The sequence below is a fragment of the Entelurus aequoreus genome, linkage group LG28, assembly GCF_033978785.1.
Source record: "Entelurus aequoreus isolate RoL-2023_Sb linkage group LG28, RoL_Eaeq_v1.1, whole genome shotgun sequence".
NCBI lineage: Eukaryota > Metazoa > Chordata > Actinopteri > Syngnathiformes > Syngnathidae > Entelurus > Entelurus aequoreus.
Window position 1 is genome coordinate 36,046,962 of NC_084758.1, and position 23,943 is coordinate 36,070,904.

The following is a 23,943-nucleotide window of genomic DNA, read 5'->3' on the forward strand; positions in this document are numbered from 1 at the left end:
ATCTGGCCAGAAATGGTACTGCAATCACGGTCAAAATTCTGTAATCCCCTCCCCCTCTCCATGACTTAGGTTGCCAGATTAGAAGCCGTATCCAGCTTGATGGACTGGGAAGTTCCAAGGAACTTCAAACTTCCACTGCCTCTTACTAGGAGCTGAGGTGACTAGATTTCAAGTTGAACAATTCATTCTGCCAAACAGGTGTAAGTCCAAACAGTTCAGAAATCAGCGCTGGAGAGAGAGAACAGTGCTATCCAAAGGTTGTAGCTATCTCTAAAATGGTTGCCCGTCTCTCATGTTTTTGTCCTTCTTGTTTTCCCTACCTTGGTGGGGGAAACAAAGGCTTGGTTACTGCAACACACTTCTCGTCAGGGTCCCCAAAAAGAGCATCAAAAATCTCCAGTACATTCAAAACAGCGCAGGGAGGATCCTGACGAGAGTGTGCAAGTGTGATCATATCACACCCATCCTCAAATCACTCCACTGGCTCCCTATTGCATCTCGGACCCAATTCAAGATGAACCTGCTAACACACCAATGCATCTAAAGCAACACCCCCTCCTAACTCAAGGACCTAGTTTCCCCTCAACCTCCTACCTCAAGATTCAAGATTCAAGATGCTTTATTATTGTCCATTCTTTAACATGTACAAGACACATAAGAACTGAAATTTCATTTTCGGCACAGTCCCACTAAGAGCAGACGTACGTTACAGGGAGACAAGACGGGACCGCCAACGGATCAGCCACTTACGGCGCTCCTTAAAAAAGGTGGGAAAAGGTGATATTGGGAATGGGGGGAAGAGTAAAAAAATTATCAGTCTAAGGCTGGACCCTCGGGAGGGGGTCCAGACTGAGTCCAACGGAAAAAACCTCACACAGCATAGCACACATAAACATGTTACATATAATCAACAACTCGCAACAGAGGGGGGGGGGGATTTGAAATGTTTTTGTGGACTGGGGCCGATCTCAAAGTTCGACACCAGGTGTTGAGAAAAAGGAAGGTCAAAAGCGTCCATCGTTGAGGAGACCTCGGGGGTGTTTTTTCAGAACAGCCTGTTCCTGATAGCGTCAAGGCCATTTGAGGGAGTCAAATCGTAGATTAGGATGTTGTTTTCTTCGAGCAGTCAAAACAATGACTTGCCTGCTCTATGTGTCCGTGCTGGTTCCTCTCAAATTCAATTCAATTGTCCTTCTCAGCAAACTTCTCCATGATGAGATCCATTTTGCGATTCAGTTCAGAAATCGCCACAGTCTTGTGTTCCCACAGTCCGGCCCAATCCTTCCATTGCGACGAACAGCCGTTGGGCTCCTTGAGTGGCTGCCATCGTCTTCCGAATTTGACGATACACCAGAGCAATGCCCAGCCCAATCAGCAGGTGGCCCGCGATCACGGTTCCAAATAGGTAGATGTCTTCCACGTCCTTGATGGAAAGGACTGAGAGGCACATGATTCTCCATCTATCCCAGTAATCTCTCACGTACCCCACAGCAATGCTTCCATCAGGGCAGCCAGGCTCCCCCGAACCTCTTTTCCTTGTCGAAAATACTTTTTCAATTGCGTCGAGAGTCCAGCTGATCATATCCATGTTTGATGTTTAGATTTGAGGACAGCGCAAAGAAAGAGGCTTCAAAAAAGTTCAGACAAGACAAAACGAAGAAAGCAAGCAGGGAAGGAGGGAGCGGAGAAAAATGTGACTGCCCTCACCAGAGGCAAGACAAGGACCTAGTTTCTCCTCAACCTCCTACCTCAAAGACCTAGTTTCCCCTCAACCTCCTACCTCAAGGACCTAGTTTCCCCTCAACCTCCTACCTCAAGGACCTAGTTTCCCCTCAACCTACTACCTCAAGGACCTAGTTCCCCCTCAAATATGTTGTCTTTGTAGCATATTCAACTGAATATGGCTTGAAAATGATTTGCAAATCATTGTATTCTGTTTATATTTACATCTAACACCATTTCCCAACTCATATGGAAACAGGGTTTGTACAAGCCTAGAGAGAGAGTAAAGAAAAAGGTGTCAAGTTAACTTTCAGTTTGCATCCTTACCAAGGTAGGGAAAACAAGAAGGACAAAAACATGAGAGACGGGCAACCATTTTAGAGATAGCTACAACCTTTGGATAGCTCTGTTCTCTCTCTCCAGCGCTGATTTCTCAACTGTTTGTACTTACTCCTGTTTGGTAGAATGAATTGTTCAACTTGAATTCTAGTCACCTCTCATTTAGACAGCCTTGGAAAAGAAGGATCTGGGTGGACTCTCCCTTCCTAAACGGAAGGTGGGGGTCCTAAAAATACCATGCATTAATAGTCTTTGCTATTAAATTGTATGTATGTATCGCCATGATAATGGTAATACATAAACGTCTCTTAAACTCATGCCTGAAAACGAACAGGAAGTCGGCCATCTTGAATTTCGTCTTCCATTTTTTTGGCAAAAAAAAAGCAGTCGTACTTTAACGCATTTAAACCTAACGATAATACACATGTAGACGATGATAAATTGCGAACAAATTTCTCCAACGCCACAAGATGTGGGCGTGCTAAGGCGCCGAACTTTGCTCCAATGGTTTTTGGCCTTTTTTCGGCATAAAAAAGGGGTGGCACTTTAACAAACTATGACTATTTTATTTGTATTATTAAAATTAGATGTATTTGAATTGTTTCTATTTTATTAGAACCCGAGCAAATTCAAATAAACCTATTATAAAAATGATGGACTGGTGCTTGTGAGTGGGTTAACTTAAAAAAATTCACATGGGCTCCAATACTTATTTCCCCACAGTAAATGTCTTTTTCTCTTCTTCTCCAGGAGCATAGAGGGCATCGAAATCGGGAACATCCAACGCCGCATGTTTGAGCCTCTGAAACATCTGACTCACATGTGAGTATTGGATGCTACTCTGAATAATCCTCCTCACTGCGCTGTGGTGGACTTTATTCCTTGGACTGCTGCCACCCTTTAAAGCAGCCTTATCACAACTGTCCAACTTTTCTCCTCCAGCTGCGACATGAGGAAGTCAGTATTACTGTAATCCATCCTGTGGCATTAATGCCAGATATGATTTTTTTTTTTAAAAAGGCTACATAGCCAAAGAGCTCTCTTTACTGACTATATAATGTTTCTTCCAAAAATAAGAGCGCTGACAGGAAACAAAGACAAACACAGAGGAAAAACTAAAACATAACCAAACTGTCAGGGACAAGCCTGACAATATACAAACCTTGTTTCCATATGAGTTGGGAAATGGTGTTAGATGTAAATATAAACAGAATACAATGATTTGCAAATCCTTTTCAAGCCATATTCAGTTGAATATGCTACAAAGACAACATATTTCATGTTCAAACTCATAAAAAATTTTTTTTGTTGCAAATAATCATTAACGTTAGAATTTGATGGCAGCAACACGTGACAAAGAAGTTGGGAAAGGTGGCAATAAATAGTGATACAGTTGAGGAATGCTCATCAAACACTTATTTGGAACATCCCACAGGTGTGCAGGCTAATTGGGAACAGGTGGGTGCCATGATTGGGTATAAAAGTAGATTCCATGAAATGCTCAGTCATTCACAAACAAGGATGGGGCGAGGGTCACCACTTTGTCAACAAATGCCTGAGCAAATTGTTGAACAGTTTAAGAACAACATTTCTCAACCAGTTATTGCAAGGAATTGAGGGATTTCACCATCTACGCTCCGTAATATCATCAAAGGGTTCAGAGAATGTGGAGAAATCACTGCACGTAAGCAGCTAAGCCCGTGACCTTCCATCCCTCAGGCTGTACTGCATCAACAAGCCACATTAGTGTGTAAAGGATATCACCACATGGGCTCAGGAACACTTTAGAAACCCACTGTCAGTAACTACAGTTGGTCGCTACATCTGTAAGTGCAAGTTAAAGGCCTACTGAAATTAAATGTTCTTATTTAAACGGGTATAGCAGATCCATTCTATGTGTCAAACTTAATCATTTCGCGATATTGCCATATTTTTGCTGAAAGGATTTAGCAGAGAACATCGACGATAAAGTTTTGGTCGCTGATAAAAAAGCCTTGCCTGTAGCGGAAGTAGCGTGACGTCACAGGTTGAAAGGCTCCTCACATCTGCACATTGTTTACACCAGCAGCGAGAGCGATTCGGACCGAGAAAGCGACGATTACCCCATTAATTTGAGCCAGGATGAAAGATTCGTAGATGAGGAACGTGAGAGTGAAGGATTAGAGTGCAGTGCAGGACGTATCTTTTTTCGCTCTGACCGTAACTTAGGTACAAGCTGGCTCATTGGATTCCACACTCTCTCCTTTTTCTATTGTGGATCACGGATTTGTATTTTAAACCACCTGGGATACTATATCCTCTTGAAAATGAGAGTCGAGAACGCGCAGAACACCGATCCCACCTACAACTTTCTTCTTTGCTGTCTCCATTGTTCATTAAACAAATTGCAAAAGATTCACCAACACAGATGTCCAGAATACTGTGGAATTATGTGGTGAAAACAGACGACTTAAGCTGGCGACCGTGCTATTCCAAAACGTCTCCTTCAACCATTGACGTCACGTGCATCATACATAGACGTTTTCAGCCGGAAGTTTCCCGGGAAATTTAAAATGTCACTTTATAAGTTAACCCGGCCGTATTGGCATGTGTTGCAATGTTAAGATTTCATCATTGATATATAAACTATCAGACTGCGTGGTCGGTAGTAGTGGCTTTCAGTAGGCCTTTAAAACTCTCCTCTGCAAGGCGAAAACCGTTTATCAACAACACCCAGAAACGTCGTCTGCTTCGCTGGGCCTGAGCTCATCTAAGATGGACTGATACAAAGTGGAAAAGTGTTCTGTGGTCTGACGAGTCCACATTTCAAATTGTTTTTGGAAACTGTGAACGTCGTGTCCTCCGGACCAAAGAGGAAAAGAACCATCCGGATTGTTCTACGCGCAAAGTGTAAAAGGCAGCATGTGTGATGGTATGGGGGTGTATTAGTGGCCAACACATGGGTAACTTACACATCTGTGAAGGCACCATTAATGCTGAAAGGTACATACAGCTTTTGGAGCAACATATGTTGCCATCCAAGCAACGTTACCATGGACGCCCCTGCTTATTTCAGCAAGACAATGCCAAGCCACATGTTACAACAGCGTGGCTTCATAGTAAAAGAGTGCGGGTACTAGACTGGCCTGTCTGTAGTCCAGACATTGAAAATGTGTGGCACCTGCAATGTGAGAAGGGAGACCCCCGGACTGTTGAACAACTTAAGCTGTACATCAAGCAAGAATGGGAAAGAATTCCACTTCAAAAATGTGTCTCCTCACTTCCCAAACCTTTACTGAGTGTTGTTCAAAGGAAAGGCCATGTAACACAGTGGTGAACATGCCCTTTCCCAACTACTTTGGCACGTGTTGCAGCCATGAAATTATAAGTTCATTATTATTTGCAAAACAAAAAATAAAGTTTATGAGTTTGAACATGAAATATGTTGTCTTTGTAGCATATTCAACTGAATATGGCTTGAAAAGGATTTGCAAATCATTGTATTCTGTTTATATTTACATCTAATACAATTTCCCAACTCATATGGAAACGGTGTTTGTATATATATATATATATATATATATATATATATATATATATATATATATATATATATATATATATATATATATATATACATATATATATAAATGTAGACTGTGTAAATCAAAAAATAACTACAACCTGGCAGCAAAAACAATATATTTATAACAGGATTAGTAAATGTTTATTTTTAACCACAACTCTGTCTGAAATATAAAATGCCAATCATTATTTTCCAATGAAAACCGGTCAAAACTGCACCCTTGCGTGTTGCTTGTGTTATTATTATTTTCTGACAACTGCATGGTAAATCTGATCCCTCCTTCCTTTTCATTTGGATTGGCTTGAAATTTCTCACACAGCCTACTGAGGGCGCCACCAATTAGATTCACGCTTAGAATTTTACGAACTCAAATGCTTATAATTAAACAGTGACCGCATTCAAAAGACAAACGAAAGAGTGTCGTCCGGTGGGGCAGCGACCCACCTGCCCTCAGCTAATTCACCAATCTTGTAAAGGTAAACGAGCTACTTCCTGCCAGAGAGATCCTCAGTAGCTGCACTTCTGTGTCTTTTATGTTGGGCTCCAGGCATGTTCTTGTTAGGATTTATATCGCAGCTGCTGGTGGAAAAGAAAAACGTCTTTTTTTCTGTGTGCGGAAATGACTAATCAATGGACCTTATTTGTTGTTTTGATTGAACTCCCATGTGATTGGCAGCTACTTCAAGAAGTTCCAGTACTGCGGGTACGCGCCGCACGTGCGCAGCTGCAAGCCCAACACAGACGGCATCTCCTCCTTCGAGGACCTGCTGGCCAACATCGTGCTGAGGGTCTTCGTCTGGGTGGTCTCGGCCACCACCTGCCTGGGCAACGTCTTCGTCATCTGCATGCGCTCGTACATCCGCTCGGAGAACAAGCTGCACGCCATGTGCATCATCTCCCTCTGCTGTGAGTCACAAACACATCACGCACGCCATGTGCACCCTTTGGCCACAACATTAGGTACACGCCATTTAATGACATCGAGTACCAACATTCTGACCTTACACAAATAATAGTGTTCAATCAATGATAGCATCTTGTTTTGTTATGTTTGTTTCCAGTGGAGGAAGAATTAGATTGCAGGGGGAAATCTGTATGCACACTAACTTAAAACACTTTTGGCAGATCAATACACTGAGTACAAAACAATGATTTTTATTTCGTAATTATCTATTACCGTATTTCCTTGAATTGGCGCCAGGAGTATGGTATTCGCATGCCTCGAATTACAGCCGGGTCAAACTCGTTTCGCAAAATAATTAGCGCATGCTTGGCACTTCCGCCGGGTCAAATATGAGTCATTAAATGACTCCCGCCTCCTGGTGGTAGAGGGCGCTAGTGATCCTTCTTGCAACTGCTGGTACTGCAGAAGACCTGTGCTGCAGAAGAAGACAACAAGCAGCAAGAGTGCGCAGCCATTGTTTGCTTGCATATTTACCATGGAGGATTACATATCTAAAATAAAACTGTTTTCTAAACTGGACTTTCAATTGAAGCAGGAGGTAATACTTAAAAGGAAGATCTCCATCGAGACAGAGAGACTTTTAAAACTGAAGAAAGATAAGGAAGACTTCTATAAACAAGTTATCCATGCTTTTTTTTTTTTTTTTTTTTTTGCTCCATGCTTTTTTAACCTGTAAAGCACTTTGGTGCAATCTAAAAAGTTGTTGAAAATGTGCTGTATAAATAAAGTTGACTTGACTTGACTTGACTTGACTTCTTCAAAAGGAGCTGCACATGGACTTCATTTATACCTAAAGGTAAGACCATAATAACTTTTTTTTTATTAAATGTGCTTTTCATGATAAGGTAAGCGCTGGAGTGAGAAGAGGTTTTAAAATAATTAGCGCATGCTTGCCCATCCCGCAGGCTTCTGGTAAGCGCCGGAGTGACAGGAGGTTTTAAATTAATTAGCGCCCCGGCGGCTATTCAAGGAAATACGGTATGTACAAAAGCCAAAAGCAGTGAAGTTGCCACGTTGTGTAAATGGTAAATAAAAAGAGAATACAACAAATCCTTTTCAACTTATATTCAATTGAATAGACTGCAAAGACAACATATTTCATGTTCACACTGACAAACTTCTTTCTTTTGCAAATAATCATGAACTTAGAATTTCATGGCTGCAACACGTGCCAAAGTAGTTGGGAAAGGGCATGTTCACCACTGTGTTACATGGCCATTCCTTTTAACAACACTCAGTAAAGGTTTGGGAAGTGAGGAGACACATTTTTGAAGTGGAATTCTTTCCCATTCTTGCTTGATGTTGTCAAAACGTGGACCTTGGGGTGTTGTGTTTTCCCTGAGTGCAAAAGAAAGTTGGCGCGGTCAAGGCGTAAAGGTGAGTACATGATTTATTTTTAACTCTAAACTACAAAAAAAGGTGCAAACAAAAGGCGCGCACAAAGGCGGAGATAAACTTGGCTAAGAAACAAAAAACACTTGGACAGAAACTATGGACAAGAAAAACTACACTTACTGTGACGTGAAAAGCATGGAAACTATGGCATGGAATACAAGCGTGAAATAAGTCAGCACAGAGCAAATCCAGAATGTCAGGGGTAAGAAAGGATAATGTCACCAGGCCGACTGTCTGGCAACAACAAGCTTAAATACTGGTGACATGATTAGGGAAAACAGGTGCGTCACTCAAAATGTGAAAACGTGAGACAGGTGCGTGACATGAGGATGTGAACCAGGTGAAACTAATGGTTGCTATGGTGACAAAGCAAGGGAGTGAAAACAGGAACTAAAAAGTGTCCAAAAACCAAGCAAAACATAACTAAACAAAACATGATCACAGACATGACAGATGTACAGCTGAAGTTGTTCAACAGTCTCCCTTCTCATATTTTAGCTGCCACACATTTTCAATGTCTGGACTACAGGCAGGCCAGTCTAGTACCCGCACTCTTTTACTATGAAGCCACGTTGATGTAACACGTGGCTTGGCATTGTCTTGCTGAAATAAGCAGGGGCGTCCATGGTAACGTTGCTTGGATGGCAACATATGTTGCTCCAAAAGCTGTTTGTACATTTCAGCATTAATGGCGCCTTCACAGATGTGTAAGTTACCCATGTCTTGGCCACTAATACACCCCCATACCATCACACATGCTGCCTTTTACACTTTGCGCCTAGAACAATCCGGATGGTTCTTTTCCTCTTTAGTCCGGAGGACACGACGTCCACAGTTTCCAAAAACAATTTGAAATGTAGACTCGTCAGACCACAGAACACTTTTCCACTTTGTATCCGTCCATCTTAGATGAGCTCAGGCCCAGCGAAGTGTTTCTGGGTGTTGTTGATAAACGGTTTTCGCCTTGCAGAGGAGAGTTTTAACTTGCACTTACAGATGTAGCGACCAACTGTAGTTACTGACAGTGGGTTTCTGAAGTGTTCCATGTAGTGATATCCTTTACACACTGATGTGGCTTGTTGATGCAGTACAGCCTGAGGGATGGAAGGTCACGGGCTTAGCTGCTTACCTGCAGTGATTTCTCCACATTCTCTGAACCCTTTGATGATATTACGGAGCGTAGATGTTGAAATCCCTAAATTCCTTGCAATAGCTGCTTGAGAAAGGTTGTTCTTAAACTGTTCAACAATTTGCTCAGGCATTTGTTGACAAAGTGGTGACCCTCGCCCCGTCCTTGTTTGTGAATGACTGAGCATTTCATGGAATCTACTTTTATACCCAATCATGGCACCCACCTGTTCCCAATTAGCCTGCACACCTGTGGGATGTTCCAAATAAGTGTTTGATGAGCATTCCTCAACTTTATCAGTATTTATTGCCACCTTTCCCAACTTCTTTGTCACGTGTTGCTGCCATCAAATTCTAACGTTAATGATTATTTGTAAAAAGTTTGAACATGAAATATGTTGTCTTTGTAGCATATTCAACTGAATATGGCTTGAAAAGGATTCGCAAATCATTGTATTCCGTTTATATTTACATCTAACACCATTTCCCAACTCCTATGGAAACAGGGTTTGTATAAGAGGCTCTCATTCTTTTAAATGGATGAGAGGCACTTCTCATTTAAGGAGCACAAAGAGCATCCCAGGAGTGGTATTGCACAGAATAGATGTTTCAGCAGCACTGTAATCACGCTGCAATGTATTGCTGCAACACCCGGAGAGAGGCAGCAGAAAAAGACAGGTCAGAATCATGTTACGTACAGGAGAGTATTGCATACATCTATTGTACACATGTCCTCATTAGGGTCTCAGCTGTAGACCCTGGACAAACAAACATTCACACCTATGGATCATTTACAGCAGTGGACCACAAACCAGGACCTGCGGGCCAAATGTGGGCTGTGATGGATGCCAGTGGAAGGAACGCACAGTAAATGACTTCTGCTCGCATGAACGTTTGCCAGATTGGGACTTTGTCAGGAGTCCTTAGTGTCACCTGATGTGAGCCTGAAGGCGGCAAGAACATTCACTAATGCCAAGAAATGTGTGGTTTTTTACCTCTTTCACAAATTGCACGGAATCACTTTAATTTGTCACTTTGTCCGAGTCCAGTATTTGAAGAAAATGCTCCTTTTAGGAACTAAAAAGCCAAGCATACTTAGGATGTAACGGTTTTGTGGATGCCATGGTATTTTGGTTCCAAAACCCCCACAGTAATGCTGTGACGTGTGACGGTATCAAACAGAATCAGAATCACTTTCAATTTGTCCAGTATTTGAAGAAAATGCTCCTTTTAGGAACTAAAAAGCCAAGCATACTTAGGATGTAACGGTTTTGTGGATACCGAGGTATGTTGGTTCCAAAACCCCCACAGTAATGCTGTGACGTGTGACGGTATCAAACGGAATCAGAATCACTTTCAATTTGTCACTTTGTCCAAGTCCAGTATTTGAAGAAAATGCTCCTCTTAGGAACTGAAAGGGAAATCATACTTGGGATGTAACGGTTTTGTAGATACCACGGTATTTTGGTTCCAAAACCCCCAGAATCACCTTCAATTGGTCACTTTCTCCGAGTCCAGTCCATGTTTGGAAGATAAAAGGTGAGGCCTTTAATCCCAGGAACACCAAACCTACCGTCAAGCATGGTGGTGGTGGTATTATGCTCTGGGCCTGTTTTGCTGCCAATGGAACTGCTGCTTTACAGAGAGTAAATGGGACAATGAAAAAGGAGGATTACCTCCAAATTCTTCAGGACAAGCTAAAGTCATCAGCCCGGAGGTTGGGTCTTGTTGGGTGTTCCATAGTGGATCTAACATAATAGTGAGAGTCCAGTCCATAGTGGATCTAACATAATAGTGAGAGTCCAGTCCATAGTGGGGCCAGCAGGAGACCATCCCGAGCGGAGACAGGTCAGCAGCGCAGAGATGTCCCCAACCGATGCACAGGCGAGCGGTCCACCCCGAGTCCCGACTCTGGACAGCCAGCACTTCATCCATGGCCACTGGACCTGTAACTCATTACATGACCATAGTAACTCATTACATGACCATAGTAACTCATTACATGACCATAGTAACTCATTACATGACCATAGTAACTAATTAGATGACCATAGTAACTCATTACATGACCATAGTAACTCATTACATGACCTGAGTAACTAATTATATGACCATAGTAACTAATTATATGACCATAGTAACTAATTACATGACCATAGTAACTATCAGTGACGTGCAGTCAGGGGAGGCGGGGCTTCACGTGCCATCATGGAAAGAAAAAAAATGTAATGTAAAAAAAAAAAAAAATTAAATTGTTATATGTATGGGCATCACGGTGGCAGAGGGGTTAGTGCGTCTGCCTCACAATACGAAGGTCTGAGTAGTCTCGGGTTCAATCCCGGGCTCGGGATCTTTCTGTGTGGAGTTTGCATGTTCTCCCCGTGACTGCCTGGGTTCTACTCCGGCTTCCTCCCACCTCCAAAGACATGCACCTGGGGATAGGCCCCTCCCACCTCCAAAGACATGCACCTGGGGATAGGCCCCTCCCACCTCCAAAGACATGCACCTGGGGATAGGCCCCTCCCACCTCCAAAGACATGCACCTGGGGATAGGCCCCTCCCACCTCCAAAGACATGCACCTGGGAATAGGCCCCTCCCACCTCCAAAGACATGCACCTGGGGATAGGCCCCTCCCACCTCCAAAGACATGCACCTGGGGATAGGCCCCTCCCACCTCCAAAGACATGCACCTGGGAATAGGCCCCTCCCACCTCCAAAGACATGCACCTGGGGATAGGCCCCTCCCACCTCCAAAGACATACACCTGGGGATAGGTTGATTGGCAACACTAAATGGTCCCTAGTGTGTGAATGTTGTCTGTCTATCTGTGTTGGCCCTGTGATGAGGTGGCGACTTGTCCAGGGTGTACGCCGCCCTCCACCCGATTGTAGCTGAGATAGGCTCCAGCACCCCCCTCGACCCCGAAGGGAATAAGCGGTAGAAAATGGATGGATGGATGGATTTTATATGTATCCAGTGATTATACTATAAAGTTATTTTCCATTTAACTTCACCAGTTTTAGATTATTTTTATTCAAAATCATTTGAATTTTCACATTTGCCGTTGAAATAGTGAGAAGAGACGGTGCGGTGATCAGCAGCCAGGTGAGGCGTCACTCAGTTGTGCCTCAACATGGATTGCGCAATGACTGGGCTAACTGCTGGCCTGCTGTGCAGTGACACTGTATTGCTATATGAATTATATTATACATTTCCATAGTTGAGTTATCTGAGGTATATAATGTACAGCGTATTTTGTCAACAACTGTATGTGTGTAAGTATTTCTTGTGCTGAGCAATCATAAAACGGCTGCGAAGACACACTGGCTGAGGCTCGCAGTAATCCCGCCTCCTGGTGGTAGAGAATGCACCCCCGCCGTAGAATGCACCCCCTGACGGGAGTGTTATATCAACTAAAGCCCACACTTACACTTTCCACGTGCAAGATTGAATCTATTTAAAAAAGTTATTTAATAAGAAGCCAAAAAGTGCAAAAACAATAATGTTGGTGTTGGAGGAGTTGTGAATGAATGCTGGGCCACAACATTAGGTACACCTGCAGACTGCAGCACAGATTTCATATTTCATTCATTCACAACTCCTCCAACACCAACATTATTGTTTTTGCACTTTTGGGCTTCTTATTAAAGTCCTACTGAAAGCCACTACTAGCGACCACGCAGTCTGATAGTTTATATATCAATGATGACATCTTAACATTGCAACACATGCCAATACGGCCGGGTTAACTTATAAAGTGACATTTTAAATTCCCCGCTAAACTTCCGCTTGAAAAGGTCTATGTATGAAGACGTATGCGTGTGACGTCAATGGTTGAAACGGAAGTATTGGGACACATTGTATCCAATACAAAAAGCTCTGTTTTCATCTCAAAATTGCACAGTATTCTGGACATCTGTGTTGGTGAATCTTTTGCAATTTGTTTAATGAACAATGAAGACTGCAAAGAAGAAAGTTGTAGGTGGGATCGGTGTATTAGCGGCTGGCTGCAGCAACACAACCAGGAGGACTTTGAGATGGATAGCAGATGCGCTAGCCACCGACCTCACCTTGACTTCCTCCGTCTCCGGGCCGCTGACCGCATCTATGATCGGGTGAAGTCTTTTGTCGCTCCGTCGATCGCTGGAACGCAGGTGAACACGGGTGTTGATGAGCAGATGAGGGCTGGCTGGCGTAGGTGGATAGCTAATGTTTTTAGCTTAGCTCTGTGAGGTCCCGTTGCTAAGTTAGCTTCAATGGCGTCGTTAGCAACAGCATTGTTAAGCTTCGCCAGGCTGGAAAGCATTAACGGTGTAGTTACATGTCCATGGTTTAATAGTATTGTTGATCTTCTGTCTATCCTTCCAGTCAGGGGTTTATTTCTTTTGTTTCTATCTGCGTTTAAGCACGATGCTATCACGTTAGAGCTTCGCCGATGTATTGTCGTGCAGATAAAAGTCACTGTGAATGTCCATCTCGCATTCTGGACTCTCATTTTCAAGAGGATATAGTATCCCAGGTGGTTTAAAATACAAATCCGTGATCCACAATAGAAAAAGGAGAGAGTGTGGAATCCAATGAGCCAGCTTGTACCTAAGTTACGGTCAGAGCGAAAAAAGATACGTCCTACACTGCACTCTAGTCCTTCACTCTCACGTTCCTCATCCACGAATCTTTCATCCTGGCTCAAATTAATGGGGTAATCGTCGCTTTCTCGGTCCGAATCTCTCTCGCTGCGTTGAAAACAACGTGGAAATGTGAGCAGCCCTTCCTCCTGTGACGTCACGCTACTTCCGGTGCAGGCAAGGCTTTTTTATCAGAGACCAAAAGTTGCGAACTTTATCGTCAATGTTCTCTACTAAATCCTTTCAGCAAAAATATGGCAATATCGCGAAATGATCAAGTATGACACATAGAATGGATCTGCTATCCCCGTTTAAATAAAAAAACGTCATTTCAGTAGGCCTTTAAAGTGGCCTCTTTGGGGATTGTAATAGAGATCCATCTGGATTCATGAACTTAATTCTAAACATTTCTTCACAAAAAAAGAAATCTTTAACATCAATATTTATGGAATATGTCCACAAAAAATCTAGTTGTCCACAATGTCTACTCTCCGGCAAACAGAGTCATTTGACAAAGGCACATTCTTTATTTTCTGGGCTGCGTTTTCATCAGCATTGTCTCGGCCCGCAGTGCAGCGGCTGCAAGTATCAGCTCTTCAGCCATATTGGACGGCTTTTTGGCTTTAGCACCAAGCAAAGACACGGCGTAAGAAGCCTCCAGGCTTTGGCTGATGTTGTGGAGGCTTTCTGCATCGTGTCTTCAGATGACCTCAATTCATTTAGTCTCCTCTTCCAAAATGTAGGTGTCTTACCCACATGGCGAGCGTGTTTTGTCCGGAGATGCTGCTGAAGATGTGCGGGCTTCATATTCTGCTGTTCGCTAACATTTCTCCACAGAAAAAATACAATGCCTTGGGGGGGGGGGGGTTACAACTCCAAGCCGTAAATCCAATTAACACATATTCTTCGGAATACTGTCTGAATTTTTCCGGCTGAGGTTTGGCCTTCTTTGGCACATGTTCCTCCTCCTTGTTTTCAGCTGCATTACTGCTACGCTTTAACCATTGTTTGCTACATCCATAGTTGATTGACAGTTGGTGCCGTGTGGCAGCGCCAGGTAGGATCCACCCATTATGGCATGGGCCATGGGGGAAACTCTGGCTTTATGGTAATGAATGGAATAGCCTACTTGATTTGATGTTCAGTTTATGAACTTACATTCCTATTTTGTTGAAGTATTATTCAATAAATATATTTATAAAGGATTTTTGAATTGTTGCTATTTTTAGAATATTTGAAAAATAAATCTCACGTACCCCTTGGCATACCTTCAAGTACCCCCAGGGGTACGCGTACCCCCATTTGAGAACCACTGCTCTAATCCTTCACTCTCACTTTCCTCATCCACAAATCTTTCATCTTCGCTCAAATTAATGGGGTAATCGTCGCTTTCTCGGTCCGAATCGCTCTCGCTGCTGGTGGCCATGATTGTAAACAATGTGCGGATGTGAGGCGCTCCACAACCTGTGACGTCATGCTACTTCCGCTGGTGGCCATGATTGTAAACAATGTGCGGATGTGAGGAGCTCCACAACCTGTGACGTCACGCTACTTCCGCTACAGGCAAGGCTTTTTTATCAGAGACCAAAAGTTGCCAACTTTATCGTCGATGTTCTCTACTAAATCCTTTCAGCAAAAATATGGCAATATCGCGAAATGATCAAGTATGACACATAGAATGGATCTGCTATCCCCGTTTAAATAAGAAAATCTAATTTCAGTAGGCCTTTAAATAACTTTTTTAAATAGATTCAATCTTGCACGTGGAAAGTGTAAGTGTGGGCTTTAGTTGCTATAACACTCCCGTCAGGGGGTGCATTCTACGGCGGGGGTGCATTAATCCATCACAACAGCGGCACATGGACTTCATTTATAACTAAAGGTAAGACCATAATAACGTTTTTTTTATTAAATGTGCTTTTTTGTGTGCTACAGTTTGTATGTGTAAAGTTAAAGTTAAGTTAAAGTACCAATGATTGTCACACACACACTAGGTGTGGTGAAATGTGTCCTCTGCATTTGACCCATCCCCTTGATCACCCCCTGGGAGGTGAGGGGAGCAGTGGGCAGCAGCAGCGCCGCGCCCGGGAATAATTTTTGGTGATTCAACCCCCAATTCCAACCCTTGATGCTGAGTGCCAAGCAGGGAAGAATGCTGGTATGAGCTTTTAAACATAACCCGTTAACTGCTGCCAATCAAATGGTGAATAAGATACTCTTTAGGGTTGATATGTTTGTAAATCTGACTGTGATGAAGTCAGTGCCTCACCAGCCATGAACCTCACCGCACGTCACTGGTGACTAGTATATCATGCAAAAGTGCAGATTCCAAGCATGTAAAGACTTAGTATAGTTGAAGACATTAAAAAGATGAGTGCACATCATAATGGCAGCTACACTTTACATCTTAAAGTTGTAAAAAAATGATTTGGGAATGTCCGGCGGGCCAGATTGAAAAGCTTAACGAGCCACATGTGGCCCCCGGGCCTTCATTTGCCCAGGTCTGATCTAGTCAGACTGGGATTTGAATACTTATCCCTAAAACTGCTTTCTGCTGTGGTTACTGGACCTGAGTCTCCCATTGTGTTGCTATTTCTTATTCAGGCCGACCTACAAATGAACGCCCTGGTGGCATTTAGGCAGGACTATCTCATTTTACGGCTCACTCACTTCCGTGTCAACCTTCAAAAAGGAATTACTTGAATGTCAGCCGGGGCTGTTTTTATTTTTAATCTCAAAATCATTGATTGTGGTAGGGCTGTCTGAAAAATATTTGACGATGTGATTCGGTGGAGTCGTATTCGGCTCGCAGTCAAATCATCGAACATTGAATTTCCCCGCCTCAAATGCAGAGGTGGGTAGTAGTACTCCTACATTTACTTAGTAAGTTTATGAACATTTACTTTTACAAAACACAAAAGCAGTGAAGTTGTCACGTTGTGTAAATGGTAAATAAAAAGAGAATGCAATGATTTAAAAAATACTTTTTCCAACTTATATTCAATTGAATAGACTGCAGAGACAAGATATTTAACGTTTGAACCTGAAAACTTTATTTTTTGCAAATATTAGCTCATTTGGAATTTGATGCTTGCAACATGTTTCAAAAAAGCTGGCACAAGTGGCAAAAAAGACAGAGAGAGTTGGGGAATGCTCATCAAACACTTATTTGGAACATCCCACAGGTGAGCAGGCTAATTGGGAACAGGTGGGTGCCATGATTGGGTATAAAAGTAGATTCCATGAAATGCTCAGTCATTCACAAACAAGGATGGGGCGAGGGTCACCACTTTGTCAACAAATGCCTGAGCAAATTGTTGAACAGTTTAAGAACAACCTTTCTCAAGCAGCTATTGCAAGGAATTGAGGGATTTCACCATCTACGCTCCGTAATATCATCAAAGGGTTCAGAGAATGTGGAGAAATCACTGCACGTAAGCAGCTAAGCCCGTGACCTTCCATCCCTCAGGCTGTACTGCATCAACAAGCCACATCAGTGTGTAAAGGATATTACCACATGGAACACTTCAGAAACCCACTGTCAGTAACTACAGTTGGTCGCTACATCTGTAAGTGCAAGTTAAAACTCTCCTATGCAAGGCGAAAACCGTTTATCAACAACACCCAGAAACGCCGTGGGCTTCGCTGGGCCTGAGCTCATCTAAGATGGACTGATACAAAGTGGAAAAGTGTTCTGTGGTCTGACGAGTCCACATTTCAAATTGTTTTTGGAAACTGTGGACGTCGTGTCCTCCGGACCAAAGAGAAAAAGAACCATCCGGATTGTTCTAGGTGCAAAGTGTAAAAGGCAGCATGTGTGATGGTATGGGGGTGTATTAGTGGCCAACACATGGGTAACTTACACATCTGTGAAGGCACCATTAATGCTGAAAGGTACATACAGCTTTTGGAGCAACATATGTTGCCATCCAAGCAACGTTACCATGGACGCCCCTGCTTATTTCAGCAAGACAATGCCAAGCCACGTGTTACATCAACGTGGCTTCATAGTAAAAGAGTGTGGGTACTAGACTGGCCTGCCTGTAGTCCAGACATTGAAAATGTGTGGCACCTGCAATGTGAGAAGGGAGACCCCCGGACTGTTGAACAACTTAAGCTGTACATCAAGCAAGAATGGGAAAGAATTCCACTTCAAAAATGTGTCTCCTCACTTCCCAAACCTTTACTGAGTGTTGTTCAAAGGAAAGGCCATGTAACACAGTGGTGAACATGCCCTTTCACAACTACTTTGGCACGTGTTGCAGCCATGAAATTCTAAGTTCATTATTATTTGCAAAAAATAAATAAAGTTTATGAGTTTGAACATGAAATATGTTGTCTTTGTAGCATATTCAACTGAATATGGCTTGAAAAGGATTTGCAAATCATTGTATTCCGTTTATATTTACATCTAACACCATTTCCCAACTCATATGGAAACGAGGTTTGTAGTTAAACAAGTTGAAGTGACCACAAATGGCCCCCTAGTGTGCAAGAGGCACACTGCGTATGGCCATTAGTCACATTAGGGATAAGAACATGGAAACTACAACTTCACATGTCGCTGTGAAAATAGAAGAAAGAGAATTATTTGACAACTCTGACTAATTTAGGCCACTACAACGTACTGACTGTAAAAAGTGATATGACGTCAGAAAAAGCAGCACAAATCTTCAATGATTACTTTCAAACTAGTAAAAAGAACATTGATATCATGTGCTGTCATCTGTGTCAGTAGAACTGGTCACACTTCAGCGTACAGGAATTGCACTCCTAACAAGAGAAAACATGTTGCAACAAATTGTCAAATATTCTTTTATGTTTTTACACACGCTCACATCAACTACAGTTGTAGTCCAAGAACCAATCAGAAAATAGCTTCTAAATAAATCACAAGTTACTCACAAGTTACTCATTATTGCTGGAGGTTTTTCGCGGATTTTGATGACTACTTTTTACTTTTACTTAAGTGATGTTATTCTAAATCAAAGTGGTTGTCACCGAGGGCCACATATTAGTTATGGCTGCCATCAGAGGGCCGCTTGGAACAGTGAATATTTTTATGAATTTGCCTCTGGATGTCATTATTAATTATATAAATTGTTTTAAGCATTTTACAGGAAAAACTTTACATTTACAACATTTTACTGTAAAATAGCATTGTTGTTTTTTTACAACATTTCACGGTAAATGTTTTTTTGGGGGGGTTTACGGAAAAAGCTGGCAGCTTTGGTGCCAGAATTTTTTTGTTGAATTGACATTGTTTTTTACAACATGATATTGTTCATGGAAAAACAGTTAAGTTTTTTTTTATTCTGGCAATTTAGCTCTTTAAGAAGGGGAACCGGAGGGTGTGTTCTAACTATCGTGGGATCACACACCTCAGCCTTCCCGGTAAGGTCTATTCAGGTGTACTGCATGGAGAACCTCGGATTCAGGAGCAACAGTGTGGTTTTGGTCCTGGTCGTGGAACTGTGGACCAGCTCTATACTCTGGGCAGGGTCCTTGAGGGTGCATGGGAGTTTGCCCAACCAGTCTACATGTGCTTTGTGGACTTGGAGAAGGCATTGGACCGTGTCCTGTGGGGAGTGCTCAGAGAGTATGGGGTATTGGACTGTCTGATTGTGGCGGTCCGCTCCCTGTATGATCAGTGCCAGAGTTTGGTCCGCATTGGCGGCAGTAAGTCGGACACGTTTCCAGTGAGGGTTGGACTCTGCCAAGGCTGCCCTTTGTCACCCATTCTGTTCAGAACTTTTATGGACAGAATTTCTAGGCACAGTCAAGGCGTTGAGGGGATCTGGTTTGGTGGCTGCAGGATTAGGTCTCTGCTTTTTGCAGATGATGTGGTCCTGATGGCTTCATCTGGCCAGGATCTTCAGCTCTCACTGGATCGGTTCGCAGCTGAGTGTGAAGCGACTGGGATGAGAATCAGCACCTCCAAGTCCGAGTCCATGGTTCTCGCCCGGAAAAGGGTGGAGTGCCATCTCCTGGTTGGGGAGGAGACCCTGCCCCAAGTGGAGGAGTTCAAGTACCTCGGAGTCTTGTTCACGAGTGAGGGAAGAGTGGATGGTGAGATCGACAGGCGGATCGGTGCGGCGTCTTCAGTAATGCGGACGCTGTATCGATCCGTTGTGGTGAAGAAGGAGCTGAGCCGGAAGGCAAAGCTCTCAATTTAGCGGTCGATCTACGTTCCCATCCTCACCTATGGTCATGAGCTTTGGGTTATGACCGAAAGGACAAGATCACGGGTACAAGCGGCCCAAATGAGTTTCCTCCGCCGGGTGGCGGGTCTCTCCCTTAGAGATAGGGTGAGAAGCTCTGTCATCCGGGAGGAGATCAAAGTAAAGCCGCTGCTCCTCCACATGGAGAGGAGCCAGATGAGGTGGTTCGGGCATCTAGTCAGGATGAACGCCTCCCTAGGGAGGTGTTTAGGGCACGTACGACCGGTAGGAGGCCACGGGGAAGACCCAGGACACGTTGGGAAGACTATGTCTCCCGGCTGGCCTGGGAAAGCCTCAGGATCCCCCGGGAGGAGCTGGACGAAGTGGCTGGGGAGAGGGAAGTCTGGGCTTCCCTGCTTAGGCTGCTGCCCCCGCGACCCGACCTCGGATAAGCGGAAGTAGATGGATTTCCGTCTTGTTCTCATTTAAGTTTCGAAAGTTTACTGCCAACCAGGCTTTTATGTCCACAAGACAACATCTTAGCGCTTTGTCTTAGCGTGTGGTCGACCAACTCTGCTCTGAAACACATTTGTGTTGGTTTTGTTTCGTTATCATCATTGCTGCATCTCATCTCGCGGCTTTCAAAAAGGTCGCTGCTCAGCCGGGATTGGCTGATATTTTATCGTACCACCTTGAAGTTCCCCTTGGTCAGCGCCACACCATACTGTACAGTTTGCGTCTCTAAAAAACCAAAGTGTATCTGCTGTAATGGTGCTGAACCACAATGCCTGTGTTAAGCACATTTAATAATATAAATAGCAAAGCCATGTGCAGTAAGTTCCTGGACCAAAGAACTAATGGCGGTTTGTTTATTTCATCCCGTGAATATAAAGTTCTAGCTAACCACATTGGTGACTGTTAGACTGCTGCAGAAATGAGTAATACTACAGCCTGCCTCATGTCGTCCTCTGTACTTGATGACTCAAGTTCTCTTCATTACGAGGGTTCTCTGAACTAGATTTACATTGATGTGTATTTCTGGTCTTGTCACCCCCTCCCGGGCAGGAGGGCAACACGGCAGTGCGGCTGGATCAAAAGAGACGTCGGAGACACTTTGCTGAACAAAAAGTTGCTTTATTACAAGCGAGCGTCATTATACAGGACCGCAGTTCCTGGAGGAGAAGAAAATGAGGCACTCCTAACTTGGAGGAGCCGAACCACCTTCTTATATTCCTTCTTTCTCTGTCTGAGTGTGTGTTCATTCAGGAGGGTACAACCTGCTCATGTAAGCAGATGTTCATGTGTAAGTGACCTCTATATGTTGGAACTTAGAAGTTGACGTGAAGATAGACATGGAGTCTCTCCTCCAGGATAGAGTTATCACTTTTGCATTCCAAAGTCTGAATTTATGGCCTCTTCTCGTGGGAGAATGAACCTAGTCCACATGTGAATGTCCAACTGAGGCTCTTTAATTTATTATAGACTCAACCATTATTTACTTAAACCTGGTGGTTCGCTTTTTTACAACTTGAATATAAACATTCATCATATGTTGAACATAATATAAGTCAATGAATTCACTTCAACATCACCCCCGTCTTCTCTCTTTTACCAATGACACCTGTACTGAACTCTAAATACCTTAAAAGCTTTGCATAACATTAACTTCCTTTATTTCCTCCCACTAGTTAAGATTTGAATACTGCCTCTCAACGCCATTATGCTGAAGCGAGCAAATTAAGCATGTGCAGAGTCTTATTTCGGGGGATTTTCTTTGAGATCAAGTCACTCACAAAAAAGATAAGCACCGTATTTTTCAGACAATAAGGCGCACTTAAAGTCCTTTCATTTTCTCAAAACTCAACAGTGCGCCTAATGTAAGGAATTATTTTGGTTGTGCTTACCGACCTGGAAGCTATTCTATTTGGTATATGGTGAAATCATAAGTGTCACCAGTAGATGGCAGTCACACATAAGACATCTGTGTAGACTGCAATATGATGGCAGTCACACATAAGAGATACGTGTAGACTGCAATATGATGGCAGTCACACATAAGAGATACGTGTAGACTGCAATATGATGGCAGTCACACATAAGAGATACATGTAGACTGCAATATGATGGCAGTCACACATAAGAGATACATGTAGACTGCAATATGATGGCAGTCACACATAAGAGATACGTGTAGACTGCAATATGATGGCAGTCACACATAAGAGATACGTGTAGACTGCACTATGATGGCAGTCACACATAAGAGATACGTGTAGACTGCAATATGATGGCAGTCACACATAAGAGATACGTGTAGACTGCAATATGATGGCAGTCACACATAAGAGATACGTGTAGACTGCACTATGATGGCAGTCACACATAAGAGATACGTGTAGACTGCAATATGATGGCAGTCACACTTAAGAGATACATGTAGACTGCAATATGATGGCAGTCACACATAAGAGATACGTGTAGACTGCAATATGATGGCAGTCACACATAAGAGATACGTGTAGACTGCACTATGATGGCAGTCACACATAAGAGATACGTGTAGACTGCAATATGATGGCAGTCACACATAAGAGATACGTGTAGACTGCAATATGATGGCAGTCACACATAAGAGATACGTGTAGACTGCACTATGATGGCAGTCACACATAAGAGATACGTGTAGACTGCAATATGATGGCAGTCACACTTAAGAGATACGTGTAGACTGCAATATGATGGCAGTCACACATAAGAGATACGTGTAGACTGCAATATGATGGCAGTCACACATAAGAGATACATGTAGACTGCAATATGATGGCAGTCACACATAAGAGATACGTGTAGACTGCAATATGATGGCAGTCACACATAAGAGATACGTGTAGACTGCACTATGATGGCAGTCACACATAAGAGATACGTGTAGACTGCAATATGATGGCAGTCACACATAAGAGATACGTGTAGACTGCAATATGATGGCAGTCACACATAAGAGATACGTGTAGACTGCAATATGATGGCAGTCACACATAAGAGATACGTGTAGACTGCACTATGATGGCAGTCACACATAAGAGATACGTGTAGACTGCAATATGATGGCAGTCCCACATAAGAGATACGTGTAGACTGCAATATGACTCAAGTAAACAACACCAACATTTTATATGTTCCATTGAAAATATAGAACATTACACACGGCGCTCAAAAATCTATCAAAATGTTTTAGTAGGACTTTGGTAAGCTATGAAGCCACACCACTTGATGGATTGTACTGTGCTTCAACATAGGAGTATTATTATGGTGTGTGTATAAGGTAAGACATATCATTTGGTGTTTTTCGCTATATTGAACACAATAAAGTTTTCTCACCTTCTGGTACCTGCTGATCTGTATTTGGGATCTGCATAAGTCCTGAAAATTTGTGCATGTCCGCCTTGGTAGTCCGTACCAACACCATAGTGGATAAGCTTCTTCTTTGTCTCTATCTTCTTGTTATGTGACATTCATCCTCCACTGTTGCCATTTCTAATATAAAGTAGTGTAAAGTTCTTACTTATATCTGTCAGTAAACTCACCATGAAAGCGCTAAAACATACCGGTATGGTGAGTTTACATTATTCACCCAAGGAACTTTAATTCAAAAACAACACTTGGAAAATGTCATCGCCGATGCCCATCTCAACTTTACCTTGGAGAAGCAACGTTAGCTGACCTTGTCTGCGTGGTAACAGCACAATGCATAAAAGTACGTTCTAGGCACTTTAGGTATTTTAATATGTAAAAATGTGTGCCATGTTGGAATACAACTACTGAAAGTACACATGTTGATGTAACCTGCCTGGTTCAGTACTTGCTTTTCTGTTCCGCCCGGGACTAGAACCTGGGCGACGAGCATTCTAGCTACAGAGCTAAAAGCCCGAGCTATCAACCTAATAGCCAGCAGTGCTCTTGGGGTTGGAAGGTAATGAGGTTTACCAACATACTGAAGTGTAATTCTGGTCTTGCCGCCCCCTCAGAGGGACGATGCGACT

General features: G+C 43.0%; 1 protein-coding gene across 3 annotated transcripts in view; it reads left to right on the forward strand.

Annotated features, from left to right (window-relative positions):
* LOC133645195 (relaxin receptor 1-like) overlaps positions 1-23,943 on the forward strand; it is a 152,799-nt gene that overhangs the window by 114,076 nt on the left and 14,780 nt on the right. For 2 of the 3 annotated variants that reach the window (XM_062040058.1, XM_062040060.1), the window contains exons 14-15: positions 2,812-2,883; positions 6,303-6,532. In XM_062040058.1, coding sequence (XP_061896042.1) covers positions 2,812-2,883; positions 6,303-6,532 — 302 coding nt within the window. The remainder of the gene's footprint in view (positions 1-2,811; positions 2,884-6,302; positions 6,533-23,943) is intronic. The other variant, XM_062040059.1, reaches the window with a different exon arrangement.